Source organism: Hylobates moloch, unplaced genomic scaffold, assembly GCF_009828535.3.
Source record: "Hylobates moloch isolate HMO894 unplaced genomic scaffold, HMol_V3 SCAFFOLD_3, whole genome shotgun sequence".
NCBI lineage: Eukaryota > Metazoa > Chordata > Mammalia > Primates > Hylobatidae > Hylobates > Hylobates moloch.
The window spans coordinates 218843-230857 of NW_026652278.1; the positions used below are offsets into that span (position 1 = coordinate 218843).

At 54.7% G+C, this 12015-nt stretch overlaps 1 protein-coding gene across 1 annotated transcript in view; it reads left to right on the forward strand.

Moving 5' to 3' along the window:
* Positions 1-2143: 2143 nt before the first annotated feature.
* Positions 2144-12015, forward strand: part of ECHS1 (enoyl-CoA hydratase, short chain 1) — a 10696-nt gene continuing 824 nt past the window's right edge. The window contains exons 1-7 of the mRNA XM_032174364.2: positions 2144-2293; positions 4900-5097; positions 5624-5751; positions 6520-6619; positions 8560-8664; positions 9389-9508; positions 10762-10829. Of these exons, the coding sequence (XP_032030255.1) occupies positions 2206-2293; positions 4900-5097; positions 5624-5751; positions 6520-6619; positions 8560-8664; positions 9389-9508; positions 10762-10829 (807 nt within the window). The 5' untranslated portion in view covers positions 2144-2205. The remainder of the gene's footprint in view (positions 2294-4899; positions 5098-5623; positions 5752-6519; positions 6620-8559; positions 8665-9388; positions 9509-10761; positions 10830-12015) is intronic.

Genomic DNA, 12015 nt, shown 5'->3' on the forward strand with positions numbered 1-12015 from the left:
CCTCTCACTATCTTGGTAGTGTCCTTTCAGACATAAAAGTTTTAAATTTTGGTGAAATCCAATTTACATATGTTCTCCCTTTGTTGCTTGTGCTTTTGTTGGTAAATTACTTGATGGAGGACGGGAGCTGCCCGGCCTCCTGGGTCATTAGAAAGGAAACCTCTTGGCGGGCACGGTGGCCTACTCTTGTAATCCCAGCACTTTGGGAGGCCAAGACCGGTGGATCACTTGAGGTCAGGAGTTCAAGAACAGCCTGGCCAACATGGCAAAACTCCCGACTCTACTAAAAAACTACAACTATTAGCTGGGCATGGTGGTAAGCACCTGTAGTCCCAAGTACTCAGGAAGCTGAGGCAGGAGAATCGCTTGAACCCGGGAGGCGCAAGCTACAATGAGCCGAGATGACACCACTGCACTCCAGCCTGGGTGACAGCGAGCCAAGAAAGAAAGGAAAGAAGAGAAGGAGAAGGAAGGAAGGAGGGAAGGAAGGAAGGAAGGAAGGAAAGAAGGAAGGAAGGAAGGAAGGAAGGAAGGAAGGAAGGAAGGAAGGAAGGAAAGAAGGAAGGAAGGAAAGAAGGAAGGAAAGAAGGAAGGAAAGAAGGAAGGAAGGAAGGAAGGAGGGAAGGAAGGAAGGAAGGAAGGAAGGAAAGAAGGAAGGAAGGAAGGAATTAAACCTCTTTTCTGTTTGAGCCATTTCATTTTGGGCCTGTCTGTCCCAGAGGTTTAACTACACTAATGTAGAGCGTCTTTTAGTAAAGGTTTGTTGTCGATTTGTTTCTACTTACATGAGATGTCTTCATTTTACCCTCCATCTTGAAATAAAATTTTGGTGCGTGTTCATTTTTGCTTTGAATTATTTTCTTGAACATAGTGAGGCAGGAGAACAGGGTCTGGAGGCCAATTCATGCTGACTCCCCAGAACTAAATCAAATGGAAACACTTCTGCTATGACAGAAAGTGTCCTCTCCATTTACATAGGACGTACACCAAGTAACCAATGGAAACCTCTAGAGGGTATTTAAACCCCCAGAAAAATCCGTAACGGGGCTCTTGAGCCCCTATGCTCAGCCGCTCCCACACTGTGGAGTTATTTTCGTTTTCTTTTCTTGTTTCTTTTTTGAGATGAAGTCTCGCTCTATCGCCCAAGCTGGAGTACAGTGGTGCGATCTCGTCTCACTGCAACCTCGGCCTCCCGGATTCAAGCAATTCTCCTGCCTCAGCCTCCCGAGTAGCCGAGACCACAGGCGTGCACCACCATGCCCAGCTAATGTTTGTATTTTTAGTAGAGAGGGGGTTTTCACCATGTTGGCCAGGCTGGTCTCAAACTCCTGACCTCAGGTGATCTGCCCGCCTTGGCCTCCCAAAGTGCTGGGATTACAGGCCTGAGCCACCGCGCCTGGCCACACTTTTGTTTTCCATAAATCTCGCTTTTGTTGCTTCCTTCTTTCCTCGATTTGTGCGTTTTGTCCAGTTCTTTGTTCAAGACGTCAAGAACCTGGACACCCTCCACCAGTCACAATAGCAGTTTCGCTTTCCATTCCATTTTATCCAGGATGGTTTTATCTCCACCCTGGCATTATCTCCACCCTGGCATTTGCAGAATCCGGGCAAGTACACAAATGGATGCTCCACAATACTTGTCTAGAAATTTAAAAGTTATAAATAAAATAATTTAAATGAATCAAAATTTTATTATTTAAATCTGTTGAAGTCCTGTGTACTTGAAAATAAAACTCTTCCTAATGTGGCGTTCAGTGCCCACGCCGCTGCCACCGTGCCCTGGCCCTGCACCTGGGCGCGCTGTGTCTGCTGCTGCAGACGCGGGCGGGCGGGGGGAGGCGGTGCAGAGCCCGGCAGGCGCCGCCGTTGCCTCCGCCTCCGCATCCGCGAGGTCTCCCCGGGGTCAGCTGGGACCCCGAGGGCTGGGGCGGGGGCGCGGGCGACTGCGGTGGGGCCTGGAGGGCGCTGGTCCCAGCCCAGGGCGGGGTCCCGGGGACGCCCCTCGGTCTTAGATCTGCGAGCGGCAGCTCGGGCCTGGGGGCGGGGCCTGGGGCGGGGCCTGGAGGAGAGCGCGCCGCTCGCTCTGCCCGCGCTGATCTCGCGAGGGCCGCCTGGTCTCGCGGCACTGGCCTGTGGGCGGAGCGAGCCCTGAAAGGCTGGCAGAGGGGGCGGCTCCGCGGGGCCGGGCGAGTAGTCCGGAGCGCCATGGCCACCCTGCGAGTCCTGCTCTCCTGCGTCCGCGGCCCGCTGAGGCCCTCGGTTCGCTCTCCCGCGTGGCGTCCCTTCGCCTCGGGTGAGTGCGCGGTGAGAGCTGGCGGCCCGAATCTCGTCCTGACTCCGACCTGTACGCCCAGACCAGATCCCAGACCGCACCCGCCTCCCGCCTGACCCCGCATCCCCCACCCGACCCCTACCCGCACCGCACTCCGCCTGACCCCGCACCCTCACCTGACCCCGCACCCCCCAACCTGACCCCGCATCCCCCACCTGACCCCTACCCGCCATCCCCACCTGACCCCCACCCAACACTCACCTGACCCTGCACCCCCAACTGACCCCCATCCCCCCACCTACCCCACCCACTCACCTGACCCCTGCCCCCCAACTGACCCATCCCCCGACCCTACCCCACCCACTCACCTGACCCCACCCCCAACTGACCCATCCCCCACCTGACCCTACCCCACCCAATCACCTGACCCCCACCCACCCGACCTGACCCCCTGCACCCCTGACTCATACCCCACCTGACCCCCACCCCAACTGACCCCATCCCCCACCTGACCCCTACCCCGCACCCCCCCACCTGACCCCGCACCCTCACCTGACCCCGCACCCCCGGCCTGGCCCGGCAGCCCTCTTCCGCCCGATCCCGCATCCCCAGGGCCTGACTCCGCACTCTCCTGCCTGACTCCACACCTACCACCTGACCCCGACCCGCAGCCCCTGCCTGGTTCAGGCCTGCAACACCCCCCTCGCCTAGTGCTGCACCCCCCACCTGACCCGCACCCACAGCCTGACCCAGGCTTAACACCCCCCCCACCACCTGCCACCCCGCACCGACACCACCCACCTGACCCTGGCCTGCACCCCCATCCCCCGCCTGGCTCTGCAGGAGGCCACTCTCACCAGGCCACGCCCTGCGAGAGGCCCGGCGGCTGGCTGGTACTGCCCCAATGCCAAGACCTCTGGCCAACTGGGCGCAGGGTGGGGGTTGTGAAAATCCCAGGTGTTCCCTCGGCCTTAAGAGCAGGTGTAGCCCCTGTGCAGCAGGCCAGCCCGAGAACAGGAGATGCAGGTACATTTTGTCCTGGGTGCCTCCTGACCAGGGCCGCCCCTCAGAGGGTCCTAAGGGAAAAGCTGACACCTCCTCCCCAGCCACAGGGGGTGCCCTCTTCCTCCCTCGTGGCTCACCTGGGGCCCCACTCACCAGCGGCCATCACCGGCTCTAGTATCTGAGGAATCTTGGGCCGTGCCTTGGGCTGGGGAAGAACTCTTGCTTCTTCTTCCTCCCTCACCCTGTGTATCCGGTGGACCGCTGAGTTGTGTTGGTTTCATCCCCAAGCTCTCCTTGGCCTTCGTCTTCTCTACCCTGACAGCAACCCTTTCCTGGATCTTGCATGGCAGGCACTGCTGCCAGACACTTCACCTCTGATCTTCCAGTTACCCCTAGAAGCAGGATACAGCGGGGCACAGTGGCTCATGCCTATAATCCCAGCACTTTGGGAGGCTGAGGCAGGTGGATCACCTGAGGTCATTGAGACCACCTTGGCCAACATGGTGAAACCCCATGTCTACTAAAAATTCAAAAATTAGCTGGGTGTGGTGGTGTGTGACTGTAGTCCCAGCTACTCAGGAGGCTGAGACAGGAGAATCACCTGAACCCTGTAGGCAGAGGTCGCAGTGACCCGAGATTTCGCCACTGCACTCCAACCTGGGCAATAGAATGAGACTCAGTCTCAAAACAAACAAACAAAAAAAACGAAAGCCACAGCACAGGGACTATGATCCCTGCTTTGCCACTAACAGAGGCAAGCACCCAACACACAGGCTACCTTTGTCTTTTCAGGTTCACCTTCTTGTAGGGACCAACACCACAGGGTCGGTGGGTCTCTCCCCGTGTGCGGCGACGAGAGAGTGTAGAAATAAAGACACAAAACATAAAAGGCAGCTGGGCCCAGGGGACCACTACCAACCAAGTGCAAGGAGCTGGCTTACACCCCCTCACCTGTTGGCATTTGTTGAAAGAAGGTGTTTCCTGGTGCCTTGTCTCAGCAGAGTCCAGGGCTGTCTCCAGTGTGGTGTCCTGGGAAGAGCTGACCAAGGCATATTAGGAGAAGGAAAGCAGCTGTGGGCTGTGTTCTGTGCTGGGGATTTTTCTTTTTTTCTTTTTTTTTGAGACAGAGTCTCACTCTGTCGCCCAGGCTGGAGTGCAGTCGTGTGATCTCAGCTCACTGCAAGCTCCACCTCCCGGGTTCACGCCATTCTCCTGCCTCAGCCTCCTGACTAGCTGGGACTACAGGCGCCCGCCACCACACCCGGCTAATTTTTTGTATTTTTGGTAGAGAGGGCGTTTCACCATGTTAGCCAGGATGGTCTCAATCTCCTGACCTTGTGATCCGCCCGCTTTGGCCTCCCAAATTGCTGGGATTACAGGCATGAGCCACCGCGCCCGGCCTGGGAATTTTCTTTAGGACATGTTCAAACACATGTGAAAGCAGAGACAACGGACCAAGGCTACCATCTATCCTTGTGTCTGAGAGCTACACCTGGAGCCACTGGGGACTGGGCAGGGAGCCCTCAGAGGGCCTCTTGGGATCACACTGTATCCACCGGTGGGGCCACATCCCTTCCCCCACTCTCCCCAGTTTGATACCCCTTTTTGCCTTCTTGCTCTAGGTGCTAACTTTGAGTACATCATCGCAGAAAAAAGAGGGAAGAATAACACCGTGGGGTTGATCCAACTGAACCGCCCCAAGGCCCTCAATGCACTTTGCGATGGCCTGATTGACGAGCTCAACCAGGCCCTGAAGGCCTTCGAGGAGGACCCAGCCGTGGGGGCCATTGTCGTCACCGGCGGGGATAAGGCCTTTGCGGGTACACGCAGCAGCGAAGGCCTTTGTGTCTGGGCAGATGTGGGAGGCACGTGTGGCCTTGGGAGAAACCTCGAGACAGACTTGCACCTCTGTGATGGCAGAGGCACGCGACTGGGGACTTCCTCAAATGTCGAGTGAAGACGGTCATGGGAACGGCTTGCATGAGCAGCTTTGTGTATGCCGGAGCCGCACGTGCTCCACCAGCAAAATAGCTTCTTCAAAGGGGTTTAGGTCCTTGGCAGTCAGGCTTTGTGTGTGTCGAGGGCTTATGCCCTGACGAATATGCCCAGCCTCTGTGGGCGCCTCCCTCGCACCTGCCGCCTGCCCCAGGGCCCCTCTGCGTGACTTCTGTTATAGCTGGCATTACAGCGTCCCTACAGCTGTCCACATGGCCTGGTGTCAGCCGTGCCCAGCAACCCCAGTGCCTGTGTCTGGTGTGCTCCGAAGCTCCTTGTTGGTCTGGGGGATATAGGACGGGTGGGCTGTCTGCTCTCCGCTAACCGGAACCTCCTTTCCACTTCTGCTAGCTGGAGCTGATATCAAGGAAATGCAGAACCTGAGTTTCCAGGACTGTTACTCCGGCAAGTTCTTGAAGCACTGGGACCACCTCACCCAGGTCAAGAAGCCAGTCATCGCTGCTGTCAATGGCTATGCCGTGAGTGTTGCTGCCAAGAGTCTCCTCCTCTCATGGTTGAAGGAACTGTGCTGTGCATACACAGCATAACAGATTTTTATTTTGAAGAGGCCTTTAGTTCCCAGGCCGGCAGCCTCCTTTCCTGCCTCATGGTGCTAAAGAGCCAGGAACTGTGTGGAGAGGACATCTCCTGACATCTGCTTTTTTCATGGCTGTTCACCTGATAGCTTCTCCCCAGCAAGCCTTTTGGAAGAGAGGTGTTGGCTTAGGCTACATCTATAAACTAGCTTCTTTTGCTCCCCTTAAAAGCTCTGTGTCCTGGGACTATTTGAAGTGCTGAGACTGATCTTGGCCTATAGGGAAGCAATGTGATCATTTCATGACGCTCCCTTCCGTGTAAGCCAGGGGTCTGCGGTTTGTGATCATTTGATGACACTCCCTTCCGTGTAAGCCAGGGGTCTGCGGATGGAGTTTTCTCAGCACAGCCACACCCACCTGTGCACCTAGTCTCTGTGGCTGCATTTCGGCCACAGCAGCAGAGTTGAGTCGTGACAGCAGAGCCTGTAAGACCCTCATGGCCCTTTACAGAATGTTTGCCAGCCCCTGGAAAACAGCATCAACCATCTGTAGTTAACTTATCATAGCAATTATCTAGTTTGGTGCCACTATGTTAGTCTTTGTCATACCCCCAACACTGTTTCTTTTAAATGGAAAATTTGAATAAGCAAGCAGAGTGATTTCTGACTGGGTTCCCCTGGTAAGACTCTCCTGATGCCAAATGTTTTACAGTTTGGCGGGGGCTGTGAGCTTGCCATGATGTGTGATATCATCTATGCCGGTGAGAAGGCCCAGTTTGCACAGCCGGAGATCTTACTAGGAACCATCCCAGGTAAAGAGTGACACTGTCTCTGGCATAGATGCCTTAGGTAATTACTCAAAATCTGCCTGTGTCTCAGGGCCCACAGCTCATATCTGACCAGAGGCCCTGGATGGGCAGCCCCATGTCTGGTCAGTGGTCCCTCTGTGGATAGCCACAGAGGCTAGAGTGGTTGTGACAGAGCTTGGGGTGGCCTCAGAGTCCCGGGACTGTGTGTGGCTCCTGTGACTGTGCCCGGGTCCCACATCTGATGGTGTTGGGAGAGGCTGGTCCTGGGTAACACTGGCTTCTAACCATGACAGTTCTTGCTTGTGATTCGTGTCCATGGCAGAGAGAGAACATGGTGACCCTGGGTGGCACTGGGAGCTCTGCCCACTGCCGTCTCACTGGCCATGGAGGTCACATGGCCTGAGTTCAGGGTGGGGAGTCAGACCCCCCACCCAGGCCCGTGAGAAGGGCCTGGGCTCTTGGCAGAGAGAAACACCCTCTAACCCCAGGGTCCTCCTGGTAGGAAGGGTGGGCCCAGGCCGAGCAGCCAGGAGGGAGCTGAGACCCTGAGGGGAGCAGCTGCACTCAGGGCGCCCTTCGCTGCCTTCTGAATTTGACCAGGCTGATTCTGAGGCCTTGAGCTGTGAGCTTGGCGCGTTTGTTTAGGGTCTGATCCCTAGAACAGCTGCTACTATAAGGGACCAGTGCCTGGGGTCAGGTGGCCTATAAGCTTCTAATATGTTGACCACAGAGGCTGGGGAGGGCCCCACAGAGCCACCACCTTGATCCAATGTCAGGGTGTTAGGGGAGTGTTGGGTCCAGCCCTATGGGGCCTAGCGGGTGTTCTCCCCGTGTGCGGAGACGAGAGATTGTAAGAAATAAAGACACAAGACAGAGATAAAGAAAAAGCAGCTGGGCCCAGGGAACCAGTACCATCAAGAGGCAGAGACCGGTAGTAGCCTCGAATGGCTGGGCGCGCTGATATTTATTGCATACAAGACAAGGGGGCAGGGTAAGGAGGGTGGATCTTCTAAGTGATTGACAAGGTGAAGCAAGTCACGTGATCTTAGGACAGGGGGCCCTTCCCTCTTAGGTAGCTGAAGCAGAGAGAAGGCAGCAAACGTCAGCATTTTCTTCTATGCCCTTACAAGAAAGATCAAAGACTTTAAGACGTTCACGATTTCTTCTTCCGCTATCTGCTACGAACTTCAAAGAGGAACCAGGAGTATGGGAGGAGCATGAAAGTGGACAAGGAGTGTGAACACTGAAGCACCACAGGGAGGAGTTTAGGCCTCCAGATGACTGCAGGCCGGCCCGGATAATATCCAGCCTTCCACAAGAAGCTGGTGGAGCAGAGTGTTCCCTGACTCCTCCAAGGAAAGGCAGACTCCCTTTTGCGGTCTGCTGAGTAACAGTGCCTTCCCAGACACTGGCGTTACCGCTTGACCAAGGAGCCCTCAAGCGGCCCTTACGCGGGCATGACAGAGGGCTCACCTCCTGCCTTCTAGGTCACTTCTCACAATGTCCCTTCAGCACCTGACCCTATACCCGCCGGTTATTCCCAGGTTATATAGTAATGGAACAAAGAGTAATATAAAAGCTAATGATTAATAATGTTTATAATAATGATTGATAATTGTCCATGATCATCTCTATATCTAATTTGTATTATGACTATTATTATTCTGTTTTCTTTATTATACCAAAACAGTTTGTGTCTTCAGTCTCTTGCCTCGGCACCTGGGTAATCCTTTGCCCACAGGGGAGCACCAGATGTGGGGCTTGAGCTTGAAAAGGGGCTGCTGCCCCTGATGTTCCTGGGCTCTTGTGCTGCCAGGCCTCTGACCCCTGGACCTTGTCTCAGGGCCTATCCTAAGCCCCTTGGAACTTGCTGGCTGCGCAGCTGTGATGTCTTCTTGGGTTCACTCATCACAGTGCCAGCCATGACCAGCCCCTCCCCGCAGGTGCGGGTGGCACCCAGAGACTTACCCGTACTGTTGGGAAGTCTCTGGCGATGGAGATGGTCCTCACCGGTGACCGGATCTCAGCCCAGGACGCCAAGCAAGCAGGTATGGGTTGGGGCTGCCCGCAAGAGCCACATGGAAACCCCGGGTGGCATCCACATGTCCCCCTCGAGGGAGCCCCACAGTAACCCCAGGTGGCATCCAGGTGTCCCCCTCGTGGGAGCCCCAGAGAAACCCCGGGCAGCATCCAGGTGTCCCCCTCGTGGGAGCCCCAGAGAAACCCCGGGTGGCATCCAGGTGTCCCCCTCGTGGGAGCCCCAGAGAAACCCCGGGCGGCATCCAGGTGTCCCCATGGTGGTTGCATGAGCTTTTGGGTCCTGAGGACCTGGGAGAAGACTGACTGCCTTTTGTTTCTACATGTTGAAGTACTGTATGTACGGAAGTGGAACCACATGTAAGTATCTGGTACAGAATAACAGCCCAGCAGTTGCGTCCCCAAAGTCCAGTGTAAGCAACGGGCATCTCCAGGCCTCAGTGGCTGGTCCTCCCACTGCCCTGTTGGTGATCACCGTCCCCGTGTCTGGCTGCCTCTGCCGTCGGAGCTGTGGACAGCCTGGCCCACATGTCTGAGAGCACAGTGACCGCGGTGCCAAGAGCACTCAGCACTCAGGAAGGGGCACGTGCGGCACTTCCTGGGTGGAAGCCGCCCTTGCTTAGCGTCCAGAGGCTGGGGTGCTCCAGCCATGCTGCTCCCCGGCGGCCACTCACTCGAGAAGGAATAGACAAGTGCTGTTTCTGCACATCACTCATCGACTTTCTTGTGTTTCAGGTCTTGTAAGCAAGATTTGTCCTGTTGAGACACTGGTGGAAGAAGCCATCCAGTGTGCAGAAAAAATTGCCAGCAATTCTAAAATTATAGTAGCGATGGCCAAAGAATCAGTGAATGCAGGTAGGGGATCCCACCAGGAAGAGAAACTGGAGAAGTCTCCGTGGCTGTCAGGAGTATTCCTGAGCAGCAGGCTTTCTGGCTCCAAATGAATATACCTTAAGCCCTCCTGGGCAGAAATGGTTCTCAGTGTCTCAGTTCTGCTGTCTGTAGAGTTGTGGTTTCTGGTCACACACTCAGGAACTCTGCTGAGATGTTCCCAGCTCCCCTTTGTACCAGGGCCCAAGAACTGAGCCAGGCCTGGGAGGTGACGGCAGTACAGAGCTGGCCATGGCAGGGAAAGGCTGAGAAGGGAGCAGAGGTCCCAAAAGTAAAGTGGTCTCGCCCATGGGGAGGCTCGGTTCACCTCCTGGGACCTGGGGTTGGTGGCTGCGTGTGTGCCTGGCAGGTGGCTACGCAGGCTTGCAGGCCAGCGCCACGCTGTTCATTCTTGGCCTGGATCCCTTTTAGTTCTCCCTCTGCCAGGGAAGTGCATCTGAACTTCCCCCTCCTCAGAAATGCTCAAGTTTTAATGTCACAGTTTATTCTCAGCATGTGGAATGAGATGGTTGTTAGCTGGTTGAGTCCGGATAGGTGCGGGTGGCCCCAGGCAGGTCCCCTAACCTCTCTGAGTATGTTTATCTCGAGGGTGTGGCCGTGCCCCGGGCTTGCCATTGGCTTGAGGCAGGATACGGTGAGGAGAGCATTTTGAAAAAACGGAGGCTGCTGTCGCCCAAGGCGTTTGGCAAGGTCGTGCTCCCCTCGGAGAGGATGCCTTCACCAGCCCTGGAACCACAGCGCCTTCCTCCATCTGCGCACCCAGATCTGCTCTGCTTGGCCTCGTGCAAAGAAGGGGCCTGGAATGAGCAGAGCCAAAGGCGTTCTTGGTGCCGGCCGCGCCCAGCTCTGGCTCCCATGCTGTCCTTCCTGGTTTTCATCCTTGGTTATTGTTCTCTGTTTGCAACCCTGTTGCTGCCTCACAGCCTCTCCTCAAGGGCACAGTTTGCCATCTCACCTTTCATCCAGTTCCTCTCCCTTCTTGGGGCCCTGGGCCACCTGAGTGTGACGTTCGGGGGCCACAGGAGAGCTGTTGGTTCTGCCAGGTCTCCGCTGGGGCATTGCCTTCGAGAAGGGCGGCACCATGGAAGCCTGCACAGGGCCGGGCCGCGTCGAAAGCACAGTTGTGCATGGCTCAGTGAGAAAGGCTTCCTGTCACCATGCAGGAAAAGTTCTGCATGTAATATCTGCATTCATAACTCTGGGACTTTGTTTTTCAGCTTTTGAAATGACATTAACAGAAGGAAGCAAGTTGGAGAAGAAACTCTTTTATTCAACCTTTGCCACCGTGAGTAAACAGTGTTCAACCGGAGAATCAAGCAAATTGCAGTCACACAAGTTGCTGGGAATTTCCTTTTAAATTTTATCATTAAGTATCGTTTCTTTCTGGTCAGAACTGCCAGCCTCACCTTTAACGAGATCAGATTTGCTTTATCAGTGGGTCTTGATGTTAGGAAAAAAGTAGAGCATGTGGAAGTTCAAAAGTACAGAAACCTTACAGGGGCTTTTTTTGTTTTTCCTGTTATGTGAGGTCTATGAATTGCATCCTCAAGCAGCTCCTTTATTGAAAATGCAGTTTCAGCCAGGCGGGTGTCGAGCATCCGTAGCCCCAGCTTCCTGGGAGGCTGAGGCGGGTCGTTGGAGTCCAACTGGGCAGCAAAGCAAGACCTCGTCTCAAAAAAAATACTTTTTTAAAAAATGAGGCCGGGCGCAGTGGCTCACACCTGTAATCCCAGCACTTTGGGAGGCCGAGGTGGGTGGATTGCCTGAGCTCAGGAGTTCGAAACCAGCCTGGGCAACATGGCGAAACCCATCTCTACTAAAAATCCAAAAAAATTAGCCAGGTGTGGTGGCAGGTGCCTGTAATCCCATCTACTCTGGAGGTTGAGGCAGGAGAATCGCTTGACCCCAGAGGCAGAGGTTACAGTGAGCTGAGATCACGCCATGCACTCCAGCCTGGGCGACAGAGTGAGACTCTGTCTGAAAAAAAAACATGTAATTCATTTTACCCATGATTTTTTTAGATCATTCCAATTATTTGGAATAGGCTCAAATGTATTCTAATAAGATAAGCTGAAGCTTTAGAGCAATATTTTATAAGATTTCTGCCAGTAACTTAAAGTAATTCCACTAATTACCATCATAATTTTTATTTTTTTCCCTTTGAGGCAGAGTCTTGCTCTGTCATTCATGCTGGAATGCAGTGGTGAGATCTCAGCTCACTGCAACCTCTGCCTCCTGGGTTCAAGTGATTCTCCTGCTTCAGCCTCCCGAGTAGCTGGGATTACAGGTGCCCACCACCACTCCTGGCTAATTTTTGTATTTTTAGTAGAGACAGAGTTTCACCATGTTGGCCAGGCTGGTCTTGAACTCCTGACCTCAAGTAATCTGCCTGCCTCAGCCTCCCACAGTGCTGGGATTATAGGCGTGAGCCACTGCACCCAGCCAGATTACCATTTTTTTTTTTTTTTTTT